This window comes from Pezoporus wallicus, unplaced genomic scaffold, assembly GCF_028554395.1.
Source record: "Pezoporus wallicus isolate ANWC-B61680 ecotype Strahan unplaced genomic scaffold, APGP_CSIRO_Pwel_v1 contig_4166, whole genome shotgun sequence".
Classification (NCBI taxonomy): Eukaryota; Metazoa; Chordata; class Aves; order Psittaciformes; family Psittacidae; genus Pezoporus; species Pezoporus wallicus.
In genome coordinates this window covers 755,003-779,717 of record NW_026637685.1, presented here as the reverse complement: position 1 = coordinate 779,717, position 24,715 = coordinate 755,003, and the positions used below count along the sequence as shown (strand labels likewise).

General features: G+C 39.5%; 1 protein-coding gene across 13 annotated transcripts in view; it reads right to left on the bottom strand.

The window, feature by feature from the left end:
- Window positions 1-24,715, bottom strand: part of NCKAP5 (NCK associated protein 5) — a 505,074-nt gene that overhangs the window by 34,780 nt on the left and 445,579 nt on the right. For 11 of the 13 annotated variants that reach the window (XM_057407188.1, XM_057407190.1, XM_057407189.1 and 8 more), the window contains 2 exons: window positions 24,096-24,174; window positions 77-391 (listed from right to left, as the gene is read on the bottom strand). In XM_057407188.1, the coding sequence (XP_057263171.1) occupies window positions 77-391; window positions 24,096-24,174 (394 nt within the window). Of the gene's footprint in view, window positions 1-76; window positions 392-1,978; window positions 2,058-24,095; window positions 24,175-24,715 lie in introns of those variants that run through there. The other 2 variants (XM_057407199.1, XM_057407200.1) reach the window with 2 other exon arrangements.

Genomic DNA, 24,715 nt, shown 5'->3' with positions numbered 1-24,715 from the left:
TATTATAGGACTTCTGCTAATCAAAACAGACATCAGGGCAGAAATAATGTGATTTTCAGCGTAATTGACATTTTACCTGAGGAAGCTGGTTTCAGAAGGTGACTTTGAAAAGGTCGTATACCTTTGGCAGTCATGGCCGGATCAGATGTTGAGTGACTAATTATGCTTTCCGCAGACTCCTGGCTCTTAGCTGTTGAAGGCACTTCTCGCTCAAGAGTTTTGGCTTTTACTGAAGGAGCTGAAAGAAGAACTTGCTCAGACTGTGCAAGGACTTCTATCTGCAAAGTTGAATCTGGCTTAGAAACATGTCGCCCTGTGGATCGGTTCCCTGAGTCAGGGAGGGGGAAAGTTCCAATCCCGCTGTCCAGCGTCCTCATCTGGCAGCAAGACTCTAAGATACAGGAAAATTGTGTGACAGGGTGGAGATAAAGGTGTCACCAGTATTTAAAGACAGCGAAGGAGTCTATGGAAAAAAAATGCATTTTCAAGAGAAGGTTTCAAGGAAACAATGAAAAAACATTTTTCATTTTGTGAATATGCCGTTACCTGTCATTTGGGTTAAACTAACAGATGCCAAAATACTGAAACTGTCCTGGTTCAGAGTTATGGTGTGAGAATGAATAAGAATGGCATATTTTAGAAAGTGATTAGAGCTGGAATTTTTAAATTATTTACTTCGAAGGCCCACAGAAAGACTGGAGAGTACCAGTGTGAGGCACTGAGTAATGTAATGTAACATTTTTCCTACATAAACCCACACTCCACAAAAGCTAGACCTCTCCATACCTCTGCTTAATTGTTTCTCTTACGAGAAGGTGTTTATCAAAATGTACCATTTATTCTTACACAAAATTAAGATCTACCTGAGATACCGGTATTCAAAGTGTCCTGAAAGACTTAGATAGCAACAGCCATGACTTGTTACGCTTTGGTTTTGTATATCCCATTTGGGTTAAGAGTACACTTCCTAACACAATGCCAGACAGGGGTACATTACATACTTGGTTTGGAAGCAGTATGGTGACCCATAGCCCTCCAGCTCATTCATCCTACTGGAAAGGTGCTCTACTAACCATGGAACAAAGATGAAAGTGTAGATATGTGCACATTGCTATTCTAGCAACTAGGATCTAAGAGCACCACCCTGCCCTGTCATTATCTATTGATTTCCAGAGACTTGCCTTTTGTTTGCATAATTAGCAAACAATACAAAAGAGACTATGATGGCAAAGTCCTTCTGAGAGGTATAAGCACCAAGGAGGGAACTTCAGCACTAACGGCTGGAAAATGAGCATAATTTAGGTTAAATGTCTGGAAACATCCCTTGACAGTGCGATCTTCAGTCTGTGGCAGACACTCCCAAAGGAAGTAGAGGAATTTCCTTTGCTTTAAGCAATTTAAGGCTACACTAGATAAAAGATATACTGCAATGAACAATTACACTCTAGCAGGAGATGCAGCATATGACCTAATATATCTTTTCCATCTCTATCTTCTGTGTCCCTGAATATTGACTTTTTTTATGATATGCCTATTTGTTAAGTCTGTTGTAGTTAGCAGTCCTCTGTCAAATAAATTTCATTATTTTTTTCCTCTGCAGTGTTTCTAATACTCTCAGAAATTCAGAAATATTTCTCCTCTACAGGTTTTGCCTATTTGTTTTTGAAATAAGAACATTAATGCGGTCATTTTCCATTAACATCTTAATCTCAATGGGCCTTATTTGATGGGAAATTAAAGACAAATTAAATCTCTATTTAAAAAATCTTCTGGTTCTTGTCAAAAGAGAAGCAGTCTATATTCACATGGTCATCATTACCTTATTCTCCTCACTCAGGATGAAAGAAAAATTTAAAGTCATACTAAGTACATTTGCAACAGCAAAACAAACTAGCCATCTTGTAAAAGGGCAGCAACTCTGATTTCCTTCACACAATTAACTGCATTCCAATTCTTTCCACAGGTAAGAGGTGATGAGGTTGGAAGCCATGGCTAGCTAGCAACTACATTTCCCATCACGTTTTCCACCTGATGTGCCATAACTGTTTTAGAAGTTGCTGAAGGTTATCCAGGAAACGTGAAAGAGAATTTAAATTTGGTTCTGCTGCATCAAAGAGAGGTATCCCAGCCACTGAACCCTTACTCTAGTTATTCATGTTCTGTTTTTGAATGGTGAACCACTCCTCTCAGGATATAACAGAGTGCAGAAAAGTAAGTTAAAATGCTAGGTGTCTGACCTTGCCATTTATTCTGTAGATAACCAGGCTTAAAGAGTGTGTTAGCTCATGCACAGGTAATGCTTCAGCTAATGACCATCAGTGACAATAAATAAAGGAAAATAGAGAATAAGAAAGGACTTTCATTAGTTGCCTCTTGACCAGAAGAAAGTCTAGTGCAGCACTAGTTATGTTGGAGAGGCAGAGCTCTTCAACAGGGACATGGAGTAAACTGGAAGCACCACAGAAAAGAGCATCCTGAAAATAAAAATCTGGAGTCTCCCCTGTACTGCCCACACAGTTAACATTGGATCTGATTTTGCAACTCAGTTCCACAGGGAATCTGAATGATTTTGTAGCATTATTTCCTTTCTGAGCATTCTCTAAGAAACAAAAATCTCACTCTCTCCTCATTGTTACAAGAAAATTAAGTAGATTCAAAACGTATACCGAACAGCAAAGCTGCACCTTTTGCTCAGGGATAACTGGAAGATGAATCCTATTTTATCTTCTAAGGTCCTGTTTCTTAAAATGACATAAGAATTTTTCTTGCCCGCTGTTACCTTGAGTGTGCCTAGGAATTGTCCATAGAAGAAACGGCATAAAATCTAGATAAATTAATACTGAGGGTCATACTTGCAAGAAAATAGTCTCATGATGTTCCCAGCAGCCGGGAGAGTGATGAAGGAGCAGACTAGCAATGTCATACTTTAATTGAAAGGAAAAAGAGTTTTAATCGATTATAGTCTTGCTTCATAGAGACTTTACCCATGCTAAAGTAAATGCAGCAGGTGGAAAACAGATGTTTGAAACAGGTCACTAAGTTTAAATTTTGAACAATCACAAAAGGGCATGCTCAAAGCTCAGCAGCTCCCACTGTGACACAAGACATTTCTGAAAAATGCTGCGACTCAACTATGTTGAGTAATACTCAAAAACCTAGTTAAATCCAGACAGTGCACCACAAAATTCTTTACTGATGCTAATTTTTCACAAACAAAAGTAAGTAATTCCCCCTTAAGCTATATTATACAGATAAAAAACAATCTTGGAACACTCTGCATTACTGAATTAATTAATATACATTATTTTGTGGTGGTTTTAAACTTTCATGAAGCAACTGCAAAATAAAAAAACAGTTATACATCTCAGTGACAGCTTTCAAACCCAACGGTGCATGGCCCATCTGATTTCATCAGTTGCACTGACATTTTAAACGACTGTTATCAGCAAGAGCTGCACAAGACTACATAGTGAAAATACGTAACAGTTAAATCTCTGATGCTGCGACAGTACTGCTCAATACACAAAAAATGATTCTGAAAAACATTAAAGTCTTAAAAGAGTTACACATGAGCTTAATTGCTTTTGCTCGCAAATTTTTCTTGGCACACAAGCCAAATTCTCTGCCTCATTCAGGGGTTTTTGTCCCCACTTTCCCTGCCAGGGAAGAAAGCAGCTCAACAATGGTATTAGTTTTTATAGTGGACACAGATAGACACACAATCTGCCATTTCACTGAACAATCAACCAGAATAAAAAATCTGAAATACTGAAATAACCCTTTCTTTCCCTCCTATCACGTGGATTTGAGTTTGGGCAGAAAACAAAGATCCTACAAACCCTACAGTAGAGAAGCATTTCTTAAAACTGAAAGCAGAAATAAGGAAGAATTTAGAGAAATTTCTTGAAGATCAAGAAACTCCTGACTGCACAAGAAACTTCTGGTGACTGGGTGTTGTAAGAGCTTTAAGGACAATTTGAGGAAGACCTTTAATGTTGAGAAGCTTCTCAGCCACTAAACAAAATGAGTTAACACTGCGTAGAGTTTTCTGAAAGTCTGTTGAACTCCCTAGTTCTCAAAATTTTTAGGTTTAACATTTTTCACAGGCAACATAATCAAGCAGTTCATGTCCTACATCATCTGGACACCATGGTAATCTGAACAGTTGGACAGGCACTGGCACATTCCAACATCCTTGGTGTTTTACCAGAGTTTTCTGGTAAAGACCTCTTCAACATGGACACAGCACCCAAATTAGAGCGAATAAAAAGGATCTTTGAAAACTGTGCACCATTCTGAGGGAATGGACAAGAGGAGCACAGAAAAGTGGCATACACACAGGCTGGTAGGTATAAGGAATTATAAAAATGAGATCAGTGGTTAAAATTACAATAGCAGCTCCTTCTGTGTTTTTTTTTACATCTTCCTGTGACATGCAATGCTACGGTTAGACGTAAACAGAGGCCACTGACAACACAGAATTCTTTAAAGTCTTTCAGGGCATTCTCCTGAGCATAGATCATTTAAAAATGCACCTTGCATACCAGCAACAGATTGCTAAACCTAATTATTTTTCAACTTTTATTTCTTCTGAAACATTTGCCACAAAGCTACCACAAACAGACCACTTCTAGCTCAGAAACTACTTTTGGTATAAATCTTTGGAGACTGGGAGAGAATACCTGGGAAAGCTGACTGCTGACCTTGCTTTTGTGTTTCTTCAGAGGCACTGGTATTGGTCATTCTGAGAGTTCTCAGTCTGAGGTGGTACCATGCTGTTTTATGTTGTCATATGGCACTCTTCTCTGTTCTTTTTGTACAATGCTTATGAAAGAAAAATCAATTTTTTGGGGGGCAAAAAAGCCCACAGGTCAGCTACTATGAAGGGAATTGCTTCCAGCACAACACAAGAAACATGGGTTCAGCCTTCCTCAGGGGTTCAGCCTTCCTCAGTCTAAGTTCTACACCGATGGTTGCAAAATAGGGTATTACTCAAAATAAGCAATGGAGCAAAATGTGTCCCACTTTTATATTATGTACATGTCAGTCTTTCTGATGTTGAACTTCTGAAAACCTCTGCTGAGTACTAGTGCTAGCACATATCCAAGAGATTTAATGAATTTTATATAGTAGAAGCCATAATGTGATGACACAGCTTTTAAACAGAGATACAGATACACATTTCTTTAACAATGTGAAAAGATGGTTTTACTAAGGGGGATATTATGCCACATGTTATTGTAAATTAACTTTTAACTGAATATCTGGAGACTGTTTCAAAATGTTTCCTCAGGTAAAGCAAACACATTGTAATAAAGTCTTATAATGTTGAATCTTAGAAAGTGTTTCACAGATGCTTAGTCTATTCACAAATCACATACCAGGCCTTTCTTTAGATAGGGACTGTTATACTTTAAATAAGTCTACATATTCAATCACAGCTATGTTGATCATCTAGTTGAAACAATATGTGATTTGGAGCACCTCCTGTATGAAGACAGGCTGAGAAAGTTGGGGCTGTTCAGCCTGGAGAAGAGAAGGCTGCGTGGAGACCTCATAGCAGCCTTCCAGTATCTGAAGGGGGCCTATAGGGATACTGGGGAGGGACTCTTCATTAGGGACTGCAGTGATAGGACAAGGGGTAATGGGTTAAAACTTAAACAGGGGAAGTTTAGATTGGATATAAGGAAGAAATTCTTTCCTGTTAGGGTGGTGAGGCACTGGAATGGGTTGCCCAGGGAGGTTGTGAATGCTCCATCCCTGGCAGTGCTCAAAGCCAGGTTGGACGAAGCCTTGGGTGTCATGGTTTAGTGTGAGGTGTCCCTGCCCATGGCAGGGGGGTTGAAACTAGATGATCTTAAGGTCCTTTCCAACCCTAACTATTCTATGATTCTATGCTTAAATTATCCATAAATCTTTATGGAAACTACAAGATCGAAAGTTTTACCCATAAAGCTACAAAATCAGGCATCAATCAACAATTCTATTAAGCAGGTATATTGTCTTATGTGCATACACAATGTCACTCAAAACGGTCAGGCAATTCATCCACTTTGAATTAAACATTGTAAGAGGAGACATTTCTGGGTGTTAGCATACAGGGAAGGATTCACAGGTCTTGAGAGGAAATAACTATAGCCCTGACTATGTTGAAAGTAAAGTTTTGCCTCTCTACCAACTCTCTACTGTGACTGACAAAAGGCAGACACCTGTCAGTGCTGCTTGAGGTGTTTCAGGGTTTCCAGAATCAGCCCAATAACCTCAGTCATTCCCCACCAGGTAGAACCACGGTATTACTAATGAAACATACTGGTGGATACCAGATGCAGTTACTACAAGCAGACATTACCTGTATTTTCAAGTGACTAACACAAACTAACAGTTTGTATTCGGAGATGGAAAAGTTATAGAAGTGTTTATGTTACTTTGATGGCAAATCTATCTTAATGTTAAAAATAAACAGCAACAAAGAGGACAACTATATTTTAGGTCAAAAACATACATCAAGCTTTCTATGTAAAATGCTAGTAGCATAGGGACATATTTTCTTTCAAAGAAGCATCCCATCTCATGAAAAATGTGGAATTCTCCCCTATGCTTACCACTACAGCTGGTTTGAGATCTTCCGCACATAAATTCTCAAGTTTTGGCCTACAAAAACTGCACATGATTGACACAAATTTCAGCTGAAACCCTTAGTAACCACCAGAATTTTCCACAGAAAACAGACATTTTCAGGAAAAAAAATAGTCAAAAATAGTTCTGTATCAAGAACGGTTTGACTGGGAAATTTCCAGCAAGCTGTTTTCAGAAGTACGGACTCAAGCCTTAAAAGAAGGATTTGAGAAATATGTAACACTGAATGGGCTTTCTTCAGCAAGTATCTAGGATACTGAAGATGAAAGGGCATAATTCCCATCAGTAACAGAATACACAAATTCTAACAGATTACCTCTCTTTGCATTAGAAAGTTCAAGACAATCTACTAAGCTGACACAGGGAACCAGAGAACATGTAGTTGTTTTCTTCCAAAACACAAAGGCAGTATAATTTTTCTGGTATTTTGAAACATGCCAAATTATTATGCATTTTTCTTCTTTTTTTTCAGAGTAATATTTCAAATGTAAATAGGTCTCTGCAAAGTTGCATTATCATTTAATAAACATCTTTAAGCTGCATGTGGCATTGGCAGGAAGAACTTAAACTACAGATGGCAAACCAGATCTCTTTATTTGCACATCCTTCTCTTCATCTGCAATGCTAAAGCAACCACAAAAAATTGAATGTATTTCTGCCACATCAGTGTCAATTTTAAGTAGATTATTCCTTCTGGGTTTATACCATTATTTGATCCAATTAGTCAAAGATGAATGCATTATTGTTTTCTATCTAGATCTGAAGTGTAACCAGTATGCAAAATTAAAAAACCCTGAATGCTATTATTCCTAGGTACAACTAGAAAAGACACAAGTTTTCACAGCTCTGATACTCTCATGAGTACTGCACTGGCGGAATGGAATTATTTCAAATGGATACTAAGGAAGGGTAAATGGGAGGAGGACTGCGCAGTGTATTTCCAAATGATGGATCTACAAGTGAACTTCATTCATGGCTGCATCAATCTTGGATTAGAATTTAAGCTTATTTATAATAACAATAATAAAACAACACACTAAATGCAGACTCTACCCACTCAGTGTTCTTTCTATTGTTTCTTCCTTGTCAAGCTTTTTTCTTTTTGCAAAACCCATCAACATCAATGTCATTTGTCCAACAAATTGACAGTTGTCTTCCATGACCAAAATCCAGTCTTTGAAATGTATCTTCTGAGTTGAAACAGATAACTGCCACTTCATTTTAATTCCAGTCCCACTTTAAAACACAATTCTATTAGGAAGTCAAAACATTAGTTTTCACTATTAGTGAGCACTAACAATATTGTACTCCAATTTGGCAGTTATCTATGACTTTTTTTTTCTTGCAATAAGCGCTTCCCACTACCCCCCTCCAGGCATTTAGGTTCCTTCTTTGCATGCTCGGAAAGTGTGGTGGCCAAGTACTTGGAACAGGGCTGTTACAAAGAACAAAACTTTAAATGAGTTGGAAAAAGAACTTGGATAATTTTTAGAATTTTCTAATTCACATCTCTCAGTGTCTATTAAAGTTTACATGCAGCTTCCAGTTAGAGAAGTCCTGCAACTGATGACATCTGGACTGATCTCTCCATATTACACTGTTAATACTTTCTAAAAATTACTCACTGTTCTCAGGAGACAGGATATTAGAAATAGATAAAATTTTAGTCCTACTAGAAAAGAAATACTGAGACTAAAAAGTCATGTGAAGAGCAACCTTAAGCTCTGTGTAAAAGGTAACCAAATGCAGTCCAGCTGCAGCCTGGCTATCAATGAGGCCAGCCTAGAAATACTTCGGGGAGCTATCCCTCTTTTTTGGCTCTATGTCCTCCTTTGGTTTTACCCCTGTACTTGCCAATCAGCCTTACAGATCTGCAGCTATCTTTAAGAAATCCTTACAGATGAGTAATAACTGAGAAGAAAGAAAGTCTTCACATCTGATGCAAGGTGTGAATCCAAGGGAAGCAACAGGTCTGTCGCAATGCAGAAATGTGGCTTTTCCAGGCCTTTTCACTGCAAATAGCCTTCTGTTTTCCTTAGAATCCTGGGATATAAAGGTTGAGAGCCAACAGTTGCACACTGTCTAAGGAATATCTTACTGGGGATTGCTCAAAGCACGGATTGATGCTTCCCTTCATTTGTTATTCTCTAACAGAAAAGGCATTATCCCAACTTAGAGAAATCGTACCTGTAAGTAGCAAAACAGAAGAAAAGGTGGTTTACTATTTACCCAGGTGCCAGCTAAAGGCTGCCTCAACCATGCCTTTTCCATGTAACCACAGGCCTATCTCTCTCTCTTTATGCCTCAGTTCTTCATATTAAAACATAAAGCTAATCAATCACACCTCCCCATTACACGGTGATAGCATAGGGATAAAGAATCTAGGAGTTTGGCAACCAGTATTTAGCCAACCTGTAATAACTTTAATGAATAATGCTTGTGTAGAGAAATACTTTAGCTTCCTTGGAGGCTGTACAGGAATGAATAGCAAGCTGCAAAATACTTGGAAGAAGCATTGTTATTTTTGCTAATATTACTAGAGGTAGCTGGTTTAACTTTGGTTTGTGAATAACTGCATTAGACCACAATTACAAAAGAGGTCACACTTAGATACACAGGCTGTACACAGTGCCCAAGGGAGCATTTGCTGCTGGAATCTGGTTGCTCCATTCAGGGTTTCTGTTCACGGACTAGTGTGTTTGAAGCACTGAAGGATAACAGGATGGAACCACTGATTTACCTGCTCTTAAACAACTCTCTTATAAACTGGAGTGTGGTTTCACTCACATTGAGATATTATTTTCTATTTCCAACAGACAGGACTAGGGATAGCGCTTTAAGCATAAATGCTGTCTCTGGTAAACACATACCAATTAGTAAACTGCATAGGAAGTTCTGGGTCTTGCAAATGCACAGAAGAACAGACTATATTTATTTTAGTAACATCACTGCTTTTTGTTTATTAGTACAAAATTAAAGCCAAATGAATATTAAATGAGGCTTTAAATATTTTATTTTTAGTTCTGCCCTGCAGATGGCTTTACTTAAGGGCACTACTAATAAACAGTTACAAATATACATGCACACCTGAAACAGAATGATTTTATTTCTTAACTAATGAAGTGAAAACTCATTAACAGAGTCAGCACAGAGACCTTTGAGAAACTTTTAGGTGAGCTCTGATCTTGGTACTCACATTCAACTCCTCCAAACCAGCTGAATCACTGTGCAAGCAGGATTTGATAAGAAACCATCGCAATTTTAAAGCCAGGAGAATTAACAGAGATTTTACTCAGGAAGCCTATTTTTTTGCAAGGAAAAAAAAACACACCAAAATCAATGTTATGTGGTGCTACAAAAATTGTTACATTGTCCATTCTGAAACAATATACTGCACCTCTTTGCATGTTAAAGACAGGAAGTAGCGAAGTTACTCACTATAAATATATTTGATTTCTTTTTCTTTTCGTAATAATGGATTGTCCAAACACTGAAAAATTCTCAGGTTCACCTAGTAATAAAAATAAGCATGAATTCTATAGGTATTATTTCTCTACTGCAGTGATTGCTTTTTTTTGAGAAGCCTGTTTTTCTATGATCTACTTTCATGTTTAATTGCACAGTCAAATGTCAAGAATTCAGGTCTTTGACTGAAGATATGAATCAAAGATCCCTAAACTCAATTAAAAGTTGGCGAGATGAGCAAAATTAGGAAAAGGCATACTATCATTAGAGTGAGAATTTGGAAAGGCAGATGCTGGTACAGCTCAAATATTATTGATAATTCATGTAAAAATATATTTTTCATAAAAATTCCGCAAAGTCCACATGAACACAGTTGAAACAAATATTTAAAATAATTCAACACATTTCAGTTTGCTCAGTTTTACTTCAGGTATATGAATTAGAATTAATAGGAAAATGCATGACTGAAGCTACATACACACATCTACAGATGGTCTCAGCCAGAAGCAAAAAACATGTAAAGTAGAAAAGTTTCAAACAGAAGGACTTATACTGCTACAGAGAATACTGGCATGTACTATCCTGTGACAAGTACGATAATCAGTCACAGTCTTGATTTGAGTGATAAAAACTAATATAGATTGGGCCAGACTGTAAAGTACTGTAAATCAACATAGAAGCATTAACTTCAGAGATGAAGAACCCAACAATCCTGTTTAATCAACATTTTAAGCCTGAATGAGACCAGCAGATTCTCAGTATCTTGAATAATAATTAGACTGTATTCTAAATGTAATGTATAAAAAGCTACGCTTCTCATTCTACTTATAAAATTTGGTATTTCTGGGTGAATAAATGTAATGATAAAGAAGGAAATTAACAGCAAATCATTGTGGCTAATAAGGAGGTGTTGATCCAAAATATTAATTCTCTTCACAGAAAGAAGACAAGCTAGACAGCAGGCTGTGGCGGTGCTGCAGAAGAATTGGCAATTAGACAGGTGCTATGTGTACTCTCTTTTAAAGTACAAAGAAATGATTTGTCTTTGCCAGACTGTGAAGAAGGTAGGCTGACATAAATTGGAAGACACTAATAGATGTTAGTTTCTTATTATTCACATTGGCAAGGTTCTCCATCATCATCACGGAATGTAAGCAATAGCTTGAAAATTACACAGAAAGTTTCACACTACTATCATAGGCTCCTTTAGATCATCATTTCAAAATAATTCCCTGCATAAATACCCAAATGCCAAATGACAGTCAAGAACACAGTACTGAAGACACAGCTCACCCCATTTCTAGTGGCCCAAGCCCACATAATGCTGCTTCTGTCACAGCTCTCTCCGTTCTGCAGAGTAGCCTGTTCACCTTCTCACTTATACAGAAAACACACATTAATAAAATTCCACTGAAAAGATGCAGAGCAACTCAGTAGAAGGAGAGGATATTTAATTAGCTGTATGCACCAGTGTGAGCTTTATCTGCTGAGCAAGTCCTGGGATGGTAAATGCTGAATGCTGCTCCACACCATCCTGGAAGGCTACTCAACAGCATGACCACAGCAAATCTCCAGTAACATGAATATTAGGGCATAAGAACACAGCCTTCTTTGTCTCTGCTGCAGGCAGTCCTGGAGAGCCCTGTACCCCTGAGACCTTAGATGAAGTCAGGTCAACGGAGCGGTTTGCCTTAGTCGATGAGGAATGGGTTAGAGATAAGTTGAGCAATCTGGACATCCATAAATCCATGGGTCCAGATGGGATGCACCCGCGGGTGCTGAGGGAACTGGCGGAAGTCATTGCTAGACCACTCTCCATCATCTTTACCAAGTCTTGGGAAACAAGAGAGGTGCCTGAGGACTGGAGGAAAGCAAATGTCACTCCAGTCTTCAAAAAGGGCAAGAAGGAGGACCCAGGTAACTATAGACTGGTCAGCCTCACCTCCATCCCTGGGAAAGTGATGGAACACCTTATCCTTGGTGCCATCTTAAGGCATATCAAGGATAAGAGGGTTATGAGGGGCAGTCAACATAGCTTCACCAGGGGGAAATCATGTTTGACCAATCTCTTAGCCTTTTATGAGGAAATAACACGGTGGATGGATGATGGCAGAGCGGTGGATGTGGTCTACCTTGACTTCAGCAAAGCATTTGACACAGTCTCCCACAGCATCCTCACAGCTAAATTGAGGAAGTGTGGACTGGATGATCAGGTAGTGAGGTGGACTGCAAACTGGCTGAAGGAGAGAAGCCAGAGAGTTGTAGTCTATGGGGCTGAGTCTAGTTGGAGGCCTGTAACTAGTGGAGTGCCTCAAGGGTCAGTACTGGGACCAGTATTATTTAATATATTCATCAACGATTTAGATGAGGGAATTGAGTGTACTATCAGCAAGTTTGCTGATGACACTAAGCTGGGAGGAGTGGCTGACACGCCAGAAGGCTGTGCTGCCATCCAGCGAGACCTGGACAGGCTGGAGAGTTGGGCAGGGAATAACTTGATGAAATATAACAAGGGAAAGTGTAGAGTCCTGCATCTGGGCAGGAACAACCCCAGGTTCCAGTATAGGTTGGGGAACAACCTGTTAGAGAGCAGTGTAGGGGAGAGGGACCTGGGGGTCCTAGTGGACGACAGGATGACCATGAGCCAACACTGTGCCCTTGTGGCCAAGAAGGCCAATGGCATCCTGGGGTGTATTAGAAGAGGGGTGGTTAGTAGGTCGAGAGAGGTCCTCCTTCCCCTCTACTCTGCCCCGGTGAGACCCCATCTGGAATATTGTGTCCAGTTCTGGGCCCCTCAGTTCAAGAAGGACAGGGAGCTGCTGGAGAGAGTCCAGCGCAGGGCAACGAAGATGATTAAGGGAGTGGAGCATCTCCCTTACGAGGAAAGACTGAGGGAGCTGGGTCTCTATAGTTTGGAGAAGAGGAGACTGAGGGGTGACCTTATTAGTGTATATAAATATATGAAGGGGGAGTGTCACGAGGATGGAGCCAGGCTCTACTCAGTGGCAAACAATGGTAGGACAAGGGGTAATGGGTACAAACTGGAACACAAGAGGTTCCACTTAAACTTGAGAAGAAACTTCTTCTCACTGAGGGTGACAGAACACTGGAACAGGCTGCCCAGGGAGGTTATGGAGTCTCCTCCCCTGGAGACATTCAAAACTCTCCTGTACACATTCCTGTGTAACATTATCTAGGTGTTCCTGCTCCGTCAGAGGGATTGGACTAGATGATCTTTCGAGGTCCCTTCCAATCTCTAGCATACTGTGATACTGTGATACTGTGAATGCTAAGTGTTGTGTAAAGCCTCACAAAGAAACGGTGCATTGGTCATGGACAATTTTAGAACAATATCTTTGAAGATATTCAAAACCCAACTGATGAAGTCCCTGAGCAAGATTACCTCCTACCTATGTGCTTCTAGGGGCATATTTCTACACACAAGACTGTCAGTTGGCTTTGCAATGCCTACTGGTTATTAAATAAGATTTCCCCTCAGTGATGCCTCATTTTAGCTACTCTGGTTTAGAAAAGTAAGTTAATAACAGGCACAGGTAATTTTAGTAGTATTGAAGGATCAGAAGATGAAGATCAGAAAAAGAACAGTGCTTGATAATTACATTGAAATGCAAATGCTTTTGGACATTAGCTGGAAGCATGAAATGGCATAAACTTTGAGGAATGTAAAGTAAAAATTTAATTGCTTTTTACCCAGCCAAGTTCAGTTTTGTCTGTGCGCTTTCAGACATGCCTCCTATCTGAAGTATTCTGAGGACAGTGAGACCATGATCGATAAGGAAAGATGAGGGTCTCTCCCGTATCTTTCAGATTCCTTGTGGCACTAGGGTTTAAGGCTTCTTTGTTTGTTTGGTATGGGCTTTTTTTTTGTGTGTGTGTGTGTGTGTTTGGTTTTGTTTGTTTTTTTTAATGAAGTTTGGTTCCTGATGTTGCTAGAATCAAGCACCTTATTTTAGTATTTATTAATTCATCATTGTTTTAGCAATTGGGAACCTAGTCCTTTGGATTAACATCCAAGCTAGTTACATCTAGCAAGTGAGCATGTTAAGTTGCCTGCTACACTTAAGCCCTATTTCAAAGCTTCAGCCCAGGAACCACACAACTACTAAAGCAACACAGTCTACAGATTTAGCACCTACCTGTCAGCTTCCACATGCACAAAGGGCTTTAGAAAATGGCTTTGTACTGATGTACAAATTGCATGCATACTTGTACTGTTACTCAGGTACAGAGCATTAATGAAAAATAGAATACCTTGTTTGCATCAAAACATAACATTTTTGAGCATGCAAATTCAAAATAAGAACAGACACAAGCTGGAAACAGATTTGGTCATAACTAGTTTTGTTTGATGGCTTTTACAGACAGCAACCTCACATGTAGAGGCTTCTAGGTATTCCACAACTTTACTGGGTGGCGATAGGGAAAATAAGCCAAACATTTTTTCCTTTATTTGATCATGTGTAATTGAATGATTCAACTGGTATATCAGTGATAAGATGATGCTAAATGTTTCTTCTCCACTTCTATCAATGACCTGGTGAAAGGAATCGACAGTGACAGTGATAAATTGTTTTCTCAGCAACTGAGACTTCATGACAAGAGAGGATTTCTTTTGTGGTCAAAATACATTTTTATCAGCCGAATATTGTTCTTCATTAAATGTATTAGATGCTTCCAAGGAATTCCCTGACATTTAAGCAACTTCTGGATTATACTTTTGCTTCTCCACAGTGATGTGCATCACCTCACTTTACTGAATGCACAGCCTGTAATACAGATCATTTTCTTCACTGTCTTTCCTCTGTCACTTATTCTGTTACATTTATCTCAGTAATTCATTACAGACCTCATATAATCTGTCTCCAGGTTTTGAGGGTTCTTTAATGTAAATGTATTTGCTCAAATATGTCAGGCTTAATGGACATGGTTTTGGATGATGCATGTCAGACAATGTATTTACCACATTAATCAATCTTGTTTCCTTCCCATTCCCTGACAAAGAGAAAACACGAATTCAATAACTGTTTACTTAGTACTCCAGTAAAAACACCCAAAGTTCCAGTGATTTAGATGATGGTAGTTAAATCCAAGTCCTCTGTTTAGCAAAAGTATTTTTTCTTGTCTTACTGGAAGCTTGGTGCAAGTGTATTTATATGAGGGTGGTGAGACATTGGAACAGGTTGCCCAGAGAAGCTGTTGCTGCCTCATCCCTGAAAACTGTAGAATAGTTAGGGCTGGAAAGGACCTTAAGAACAGCTAGTTCCAACACGACCCTGCCATGGGTAGAGACACCTCACACTAAAACATGCCACCCAAGGCTCTGTCCAACCTGGCCTTGAACTCTCCAGGGATGGAGCATTCACAACCTCCCTGGGCAACCCATTCCAGTGCCTCACCACCCTTACAGTAAAGAACTTCTTCTTTATATCCAATCTGAACTTCCCCTGTTTAAGTTTTAACCCATTACCCCTTGTCCTATCACTGCAGTCCCTAATGAAGAGTCCCTCCCCAGCATCCCTATAGGCCCCCTTCAGATACTGGAAGGCTGCTGTGAGGTCTCCACACAGCCTTCTCTTGTCCAAGCTGAACAGCCCCAACTTACTCAGCCTATCTTCATACGGCAGGTGCTCCAGTCCCCTGATCCTCCTCATGGCCCTCCTCTGGACTTGTCCTTTTTATGCTGAGGACACCAGAACTGCACACAATACTCCAAGTGAGGTCTCACAAGAGCAGAGCAGAGGGGCAGGATCACCTCCTTTAACCTGCTGGTCACGCTGCTTTTGATGCAGCCCAGGATACAGTTGGCTTTCTGGGCTCCGAGTGCACACTGCCAGCTCATGTTCAGTTTCTCATCGACCAATACCTCCAAGTCCTTCTCCACAGGGCTGCTCTGAATCTCTTCTCTGCCCAACCTGTAGGTGTGCCTGGGATTGCTCTGACCCAGGTGTAGGACCTTGCACTTGGCATGGTTAAACCTCATAAGGTTGGCATCAGCCCACCTCACAAACATGTCAAGGTCCCTCTGGATGGCATTCCTTCCCTCCAGGGTATCAACCGAACCACACAGCTTGGTGTCATCGGCAAAATTGCTGAGGGTGCACTCAATCCCACTGTCCATGTCAACAACAAAGATGCTGAACAACACTGGTCCCAACACTGATCCCTGAGAGACACCACTCATTACTGGTCTCCAGCTGGACATTGAGCCATTGACCACAACTCTTTGTGTGCGGCCATCCAGCCAGTTCTTTATCCACCGAGTGGTCCATCCATCAAATTGATGTCTCTCCAATTTAGAGACAAGGATGTCATGTGGGACAGTGTCGAATGCTTTGCACAAGTCCAGGTAGATGACATCAACTGCTCTCCCCCTGTCCATCAGAATCTGTAGCCCCATCATAGAAGGCCACCAAATTGGTCAGGCAGGATTTCCCCTCAGTGAAGCCATGCTGGCTGTCACCAAGCACCTTGTTGTTTTTCATGTGCCTTAGCATGCCTTCCAGGAGAATCTGCTCCAAGATTTTGCCAGGCACAGAGGTGAGACTGACTGCTCTGTAATTCCCTGGCTCATCCATTTTCCCCTTCTCAAAATGGGGGTTATATTTCCCTTTTTTCCAGTTTGTCAGGAACCTCACCTGACTGCCATGATTTTTCAAATATGATGGCCAGCGGCTTAGCAACTTCATTTGCCAGCTCCTTCAGGACCCACGGATGGATTTCATCAGGTCCCATGGACTTGTGCATGTTCAGGTTCTTAATATGGTCTCAAACCAGATCCTCTCCTACAGTGGGCCTAAGGTCTTTATTCTCACAGTCCCTGCATCTGCCTTCCAAGACTAGGGTGGTGTGGTCAGAGCATTTGCCAGTGAAGACAGAGGCAAAGAAGTCATTAAGAATCTCAGCCTTCTCCAAATCCAGGGTAGCCAGTTCTCCCAATAGCTTCTGGAGAGGGCCCATGTTGTCCCTAGTCTGTCTTTTATTCTGAATGTACCTATAGAATCCCTTCCTGTTATCTTTCACATCCCTAGCCAAGTTTAATTATAACTGGGCCTAAAGATCTAAGGCTAGGTTGTAATGGTCTTTGAGAAACCTGTTCTAGTGGAAGGTGTTCCTGCCCATGACAGGGGGATTGGAAACAGATGATATTTAAGGTCCCTTCCAACCCAAACCACTCTGATTTTATGATTCTATGATTACTAAACAAGCAGATGAAGTGCTGTTGTTTTCACCAGGCTTTGGAATAGGCCCATAGATAACTTAGATAATTAAGCATTATGAATAGGTAAATTAAACGGCACATTCAGAAACAGATTTTGAAATATACTTTTTCAGTTCCAGTATTCATCAGATCCAGATTCAGAATTGATACAGGAAAAAAAAAAAAAAGAAGGAAAGGGCAGGATCTGTATTGTGGTCTTCATTTTTGGGGAGTCAGATAATGAGCAATACTGGGGCACCTCATAGGTAGTAAAGAGTGACCACTGCTTTTAAATGATGTAGGTCAACAAGTATGACAGCAAAAGTGAGAAAAGAATATCTCAACAGTAAATGGGTAAACCCATATAGAAGAATTTGAATGAAAAGAGGAGTCAGAGACCAACAAATTTACCTGAACTACTCAAAAGAATGCGGCCCTTCTCCTCATAGAAAAGTCTGCTTACGTAGTTTGTTTTTTAATTATCATATATGCAGTTTCATGGTATGGTTACTAAAACAATATCAGAATACACAGATAAGGCTATGATCTTTATTACTGATACCTCAATGCAAATAAATTATAATGCAGACATTTCATTCTAAGTCAAACCCACCCATATGTACTTTGTTTGCTGTTGGTGTACCTATAAAACTGCTATCAAGTTGCTAGCAACTTATCTATAAAACTTGGCATGAAGGACATTCCTGGTTTCTACTAAAAACGTAATTTGGTCACTTTGCTGCGTATAAAGCTTAACTGGGCGGACTTTAAAACATAATGCAACATTCTAAAATACCAACAACACTTTCTCTCTGGAACATTAGGCAACTAAGGGATTCAACCAAATGCTCTCTAAAGAAGCCAAATTCGAAAAAGTGGCTTAAAAGACAGATCTTCCCTTTTCTGACCAGACTGCCTTAAATTAAACTGCAAAAACCTTCTGCAAGGTTGTTCTTGGGAAGTAGAAAAAATGATGATAAAGCCTGTTATAAAGCAGATGATTATCAAGAACTTTAATGGAATTGAGTGCTGGGCTACAGCAGAGCTACAAAAGAATCCCTTGACCTCAGTGTGTGCTTTTGTTCTAGCACAAAGGAGCAAAGTCTACAATGCACTTTTAATGTTGCTTTGATAATGCGTAAGCCCAACCCTGTATCTAGCTTTTCAAAACCCTTTCAAGTAGCTGCAGGCATTTTCTCTGTATTACAGAAATGGCAGTATCTACAAGGCTCCCATTTAATGTTGGATGAATCAATTCTGAGCAACTGACCTGGACCTCTAATGAAAATTCGACAAAAATTAGACTGAATTGTTTCTTCAAAGTTTCAAAAATACAGACTGTATTTATCTTCATAATCTTCGCCTGGCTCTGAGTTTAACTAGGAACACTCCAAACAAACAACAGGGGTCAATGCCACAGCTAATTTCTTTACAATAACTGTGAATCTTTCTACCGTGGATCTAGCCCCAGACTGCCTTTGGGAATTAACTCCCAATACAGCTTTAGCAGGTAGTATCTTGTGCTTCCAACAGAGCAGGTATCACCAACAACACCCTGATATATTTTGGATTGCTATTGCCAATTCTTGCTTATCAAGTATTTGCTCTCTAGAGTACCCACAATGCTCAAGTGAAATGCAGATATATTCAGATTATTTTTTCACTTTTATTTTTACCAGTGATGTCGTTCCAAGGAGAAAGCTTACCTATAGTGATGTCCCTGACGTCAAAGTTCAACAGGCTTTCATTAAAGAATGAATCTGTCCCTTTAGTTCAAGTGACATATTAAAGATACTATCTGAAAGCAAAAAACTCTCCAGTTCAATAAAATAACTCCTTTATATGAACTGTCCATGTTTTCATGTACTCCCTGAAGTTTTGTGCTTTAGACCAGAAGCACCTGTTTGATTAATTTAGGAACTGCTAAGGATAGAATGATCACTGCAAATCCACTATGGTGAATAAGCATATTCACACATAGAAATATCTGTGAAAAAAAAATAATCTTTTTTTTATTGAATCCTGAGTATAAATTTAAGAACTTGAGACCTCAGACACTGCTTATTAGCCTACGTAGGCTGGTGAATATATGCTGAGAATGTATTTTGTGTGAAGCTGGAGTATATAATTAGCAAAAGGCACATTTAATATTAACTCACTTCTCTAGTAAACTTGTCACCCATCTGGAATGACAAACAGTAAAGAAAACTGGACCCAGAGAAATTATAATCATATAGCTTTCATACATGGGGTTTGGAAAACCACCAAAGCATTGATGTCTGAGAAAACGGCACACTGTCTTCCCTTCTTCAGCCTCAGCACAGGTTTACAACACCACCAAAGGGTGATATGATTAATTATGACTAAGTTTCCTCTTCATTACAGATACATATTCCTAAAAAAAAACTCCAAGGTCAAGAACATTTTATTTTGTGTAGGCACCTGCACAACCAAAAATACTTCTGTTCCTTCAAGGTACCCATATTTTAGCCATAAAAAATGAATACTATAATCGTCTTTGGCATGACTGCTACTGTATAACATAGTATTTTTGTGTGAAATTGTCTGCCAGAGTGAATTCTACAGTAATTAGCATTCGTTTGCTTGCATGGATTTCTGGCTTTTCCCTTGAAGCTGTTTGTCATGGTTTAGGCCAAGCCAGCAACTCAGAACCAGCCGCTCACTCACTCCCCTCCCTTTCTTCTCTCCCCCATCCCAGAGGGATGGGGAAGAGAATTGAAGGAATATAAATCCCAGGGGTTGAGGTAAGAACAGTCCAGTAACTAAGGTACAATACAAAACCACTACTGCTGCCACCAATAATAATAACGATGATAAGGGAAATAACAAGGGGAGAGAATATAAAACTAAAAGGAGAAAGTAACAGAAGGAAAACAATAAACACAAGTGATGCACAATACAACTGCTCACCACCCGCGGACCGATACCCATCCTGACCTGAGAAGCGATCTGAGCCGTCCGGGTAACTACCCCCAGTTTATATATTGGGTATGACATGCTGTGGTATGGAATGGCCCTTTGGCTAGTTTGAGTCAGGTGCCCTGTCTCTGCTTCCTCCCAGCTTCCTATGCCCCTCCTCCCTGGCAGAGCTTGAGACTGAAAAGTCCTTGATCAGAGTAAACATTACTTAGCAACAACTAAAACCAGCGGTGTGTTATCAGCATTGTTCTCAGACTGAAGTCAAGAGCACAGTACTGCACCAGCTACTAGAAGGGGAAAAATAATTCTTACAGCCCAACCCAGGACACTGTTTTACTGAAAACTGTTTAGTACATTATAATTAATGCACTCACACTTTCCCAGGAGTGGCTGCTAATTTGAAACAATAGCTGAATTTTAGTTACAAGAATATTTGGAGACTCTGCTGTACATGTCTGAGCTGGGGAAAGTCAACCTTGTTATGATGTCCCTCCTCATACTCGGTACTTTAGGATTTCCCACTTCATCACTCTTTCAAAATCCAGCTACTTTATTGCAATGGGATTAAGAAAGGAGCTCTGGACCTGAAAATGATGCTCAGGGATTCTTAGGTCTCCTGTCTGTGGGAAGTGGCAGCACAAGTAGCGTCTGTGCTTCCAGGACCACATCTGGTATTCATGCTGACAATACAGCAAAAGCATCCAGGGCATAATGTATTTTTGTTTTACGTTTAAAAAAAATGTTTTAAATATATGTTTAAATACAATACAGACTGCTTCATATGGAAATGATCATGTGCTCCTGAGATACAGGTATACTAGAAGAGAAATTTTATATCACACTCCATTCTTTCAATTTAGCAAATCCAAAGACGGCTAAATACTTGAATTTGTTTATAACAACTAACAATGAATTGAAAACCTAGCAACTGGCATTTTACATGGTTTTTATATAACATACCTAGGAGTTATTATTAGAACGTGATGAACCAGCATTGTCTTACATGATATCAAGCTTGAAGACGGTTCAGTTATATGTATATGTTTATTAGCTAACTGGGCAGAACTGATGTCAATTTAGGTATTTTACAGTGGTAACTACAGCAACATATTTTTCCTATTATGTAGAGAACATCTTCCCTGCTTAATCATAGCCCTTCTACATCTTCTAGACTTTCAGCAATATTTGGTTAACAGTTTAGATCAAAAACAGTAGAACAAACTCCTTAATGTACAACTACAAAACCACAGTGGCCTTTGGTTTTGTTTTGTTTTGTTTTTTAATTAGTGCTTACAATAGTGAAGAATGCAGTAAGAAACTTACAGCCCACTGAAATTTTCAAGATTTCAAAAATGTTCCTGTTCTGGAAGACATACACACCACACCTCCCCCCCCGCCCAGTGAAACTGTTCAATGAAAAAGACAGACCACAAGCCTCCACCAGGCTCTCTTTGACCAGACTAAGGACCTGGCTCATGTGCTTGATGGCAGCAAGGCTCAGCATTTACAGAGCTATCCTTCCTGTATTCCCTTCTGCTTCTGACAACCAGAAGCCTAGGAGCTGATAGTAAAGCAAGCCAAATTTGTCTCTCTCCCATCTCAGATAATTCTCCATACCAACAAGTTTTTTTATAATCTTTACAAGTCCCTCCTTGTGTATGGCTTTGACTAAAAACTGCAAGGTGACATGGCAAATGTTCCAAATGAATGTTTCCTAAAGCTGGATAGAGTTTCAGTCCTGAAAAAAAAAAACAGTATCTATCTATGAAGTCCTCTGTATTAGAAAAAAGCCAGAATCTCTGTCAAAGAATTTGGTAAAAGAATCTGAGTAAGACCTAGGAAATCTTGCTATCCACAAAGAGCAATGCAACATGCAGCATAAAAAACACAAATGTAAGATAAAATATTGCCTGATGAGAGAGGACCAAAGCACAGCATGATACTGATATAGGAGTATTCAGGAAGTGCATTTAGATCTATGCTTCTAATTTCCTAGGCTTCGGCTTGTCCTGCTCAAATAAGTAACCACTCGTACACCCTGCATTAGGACTCATTGTGCTGATATTAACAAATTTGCCTAGATTTGTATTATTTTTACTGTGCCAATACAACCCATTTCATATAACGTCTCCCATCATCAAAACTTCCTGACATTAACAGCTAGATCCTCAGAGCAATTTCCTTGTGTTACTCTAGATGGTTTGACAGAATAGGGATAGCTGGCATCCTGTGTTGAGCATTTAAGAGATGGCATTGCCTAAGGAAAAGAAGATGCTTTTGCAATTGGTATAATTCAGATGATGAAAAAGTCTTTGTTACAAGCTATAGAAATCCCCCAAGGGCAGCACTGCCTGTAGCACTGCTCTGTAGCATTACTTACTGTGGACCTGGATAGACCTGGGCCACAGACCTACCTGTCACTTTATTGATGTCATCAGCCCTGAAAAAAGTGAAGAAAACGCTCCTGTCTTTGCAAAAAAGGACTCTGGTGCACAGGAGGACTGGACCCACAGAGATGACCTCTCCAAACTAAGGGCCTCATGAACCTAAGGCACAACTGAACTCTGACTTTGGGGAATGCCAACCAAGCTGCTCCAGAACCACTATATCCTGTCAGAGACTCAGATTTGGTGCCTGTAGGAGAAGGAAAACATTAACACTCTCAAAGCTACCTGCATGACATATTACAGGATGTACTACCAAAGTAATATGTTGAAATATATAGCAATTAGGTCTCAGCCACAACCACCAATTATACTGGTGTCTGAAAAGAAAAAAGCTCTGCAAATAGCTGTTTTCAATTGTTCAGTATCTGGATTAAAAAATTAAACCCAAACATTTCACATCAATTCAAAGTAGAAGTTTTGAGAATTTTGGGATGGAGACAAAATAATTCTGAGGGAAAATAATTCTGAACAATCTCGAGTGAGTTATACTCTTTTGGACAATTCTGAGTAACAGAAAGTAAGTCTTTTAACTCACAGAGTGAGGAGTATGTATTTCTCTTTTCAGGACTAGTGCCTACCCACTCGCAGAATCCCTTCACTGCATTGTTTGAAGTTCTTGTTATTTGGCTGCTGTAATGGAGCTAAGTTACGGCTGGGTTCATAGAGTTTTAGGGATCTTTTTGGCAAGTAAGATAGCCAGAGTTTATTTGGCTGAATTTGAGACTGAAAAGGTGTCAACACAGTATGCAAACACTTTCCTACTACCTCAAAGACAAGTGTATTTCAACATGATACCTCTGTTCAGCCACACTTGCTAAGTTGACAATATTAGTGAAATAAAAGAGCTTCTGGCTAGCTAAATCACTTACAGTGACCTGAAAACACTGAATCAGATTCTAACCATTGCTGCAGTCTCTGCCTACAAAGGGAACAGCTTTAAGGTCTTTTGAACAGACACCTCTTTTGCTACTCCCTCTGGTTTAGTTCATTACAGAAATTATTCTGCTATTCAGAATTTTATTCTGAATTCAAGGCCAGATGACAGACTTACAGCATATCAGTAATATTCCCACTGAAAGTATCATGCACAACTGCCCTTGAATTAAGCCACTATATGTAATCATCTAGTTTTGGATGCTGAAATGATCTTTCTTGGCCAGATTCCAAAGCCCTTCTGTCAGCATTGAACTGACCCACAACTGCTAATGGTATGTACCCATTTTTTTTTATATAGTTGGTGAAATCAGGTTATCCAGGAACAGAGCTAAATGAATGCTAAAGCTAACATTAGGAGGGCAAACAAATAAATAATGAGAACTAAACATGTTTGTTTTTTTTTCCCTAAGAACTGACAGCAATAAAATCCAGCGTAAAACATAATTTTGTACCTATCACATGACTCTGACATGTAGTCCTTGTCATGGTGTCCTCCTCTTCTTCTTGCAGGTTTTCTGTGACTACTTTAGCCTGTACATAGTACAACAACAAAAGTGAAGAAAATCTGTCTCAGTCATGTTGCTTCAGGATAACTAGAGAATATCTTTTCAGAAATAAACCAGAATAAAGTTACAGGGCACCTAAGAGTGGAAGACTTCATTCTATGAACAGTAGCATGCAGCAGTCAAAAAATACCCTTGGAAGATGTAATTCCTCAAATGGAAAACTCTTTTCTGCAGTTGTTCTGACCTCTTTGCTTCTCTCTAGAAATACCATGTTTCACATTCTAAGCCAAAAAAAAGTGAACTTAATACATGATACGGTATCTCTGTAGTTCAGTTTGCAAACACAGAACTCTGGCATTTTTGTTTCCACTCCTATTTAAAAGCAGTAATGAGCTAAACAGAGAGAAAAAATTAATTTAAGAATGCAGGGCACACTAAGAGCCTACATGCTTTATTCAAGTATATGTTAATCAAATCCCCTAGATATTCTATTTTTCAGATGAAGGCATATTTTTTGCTGTTCTTCTGCACTATTTCCCAAGTGTATATATAACCTGGGTATCTTC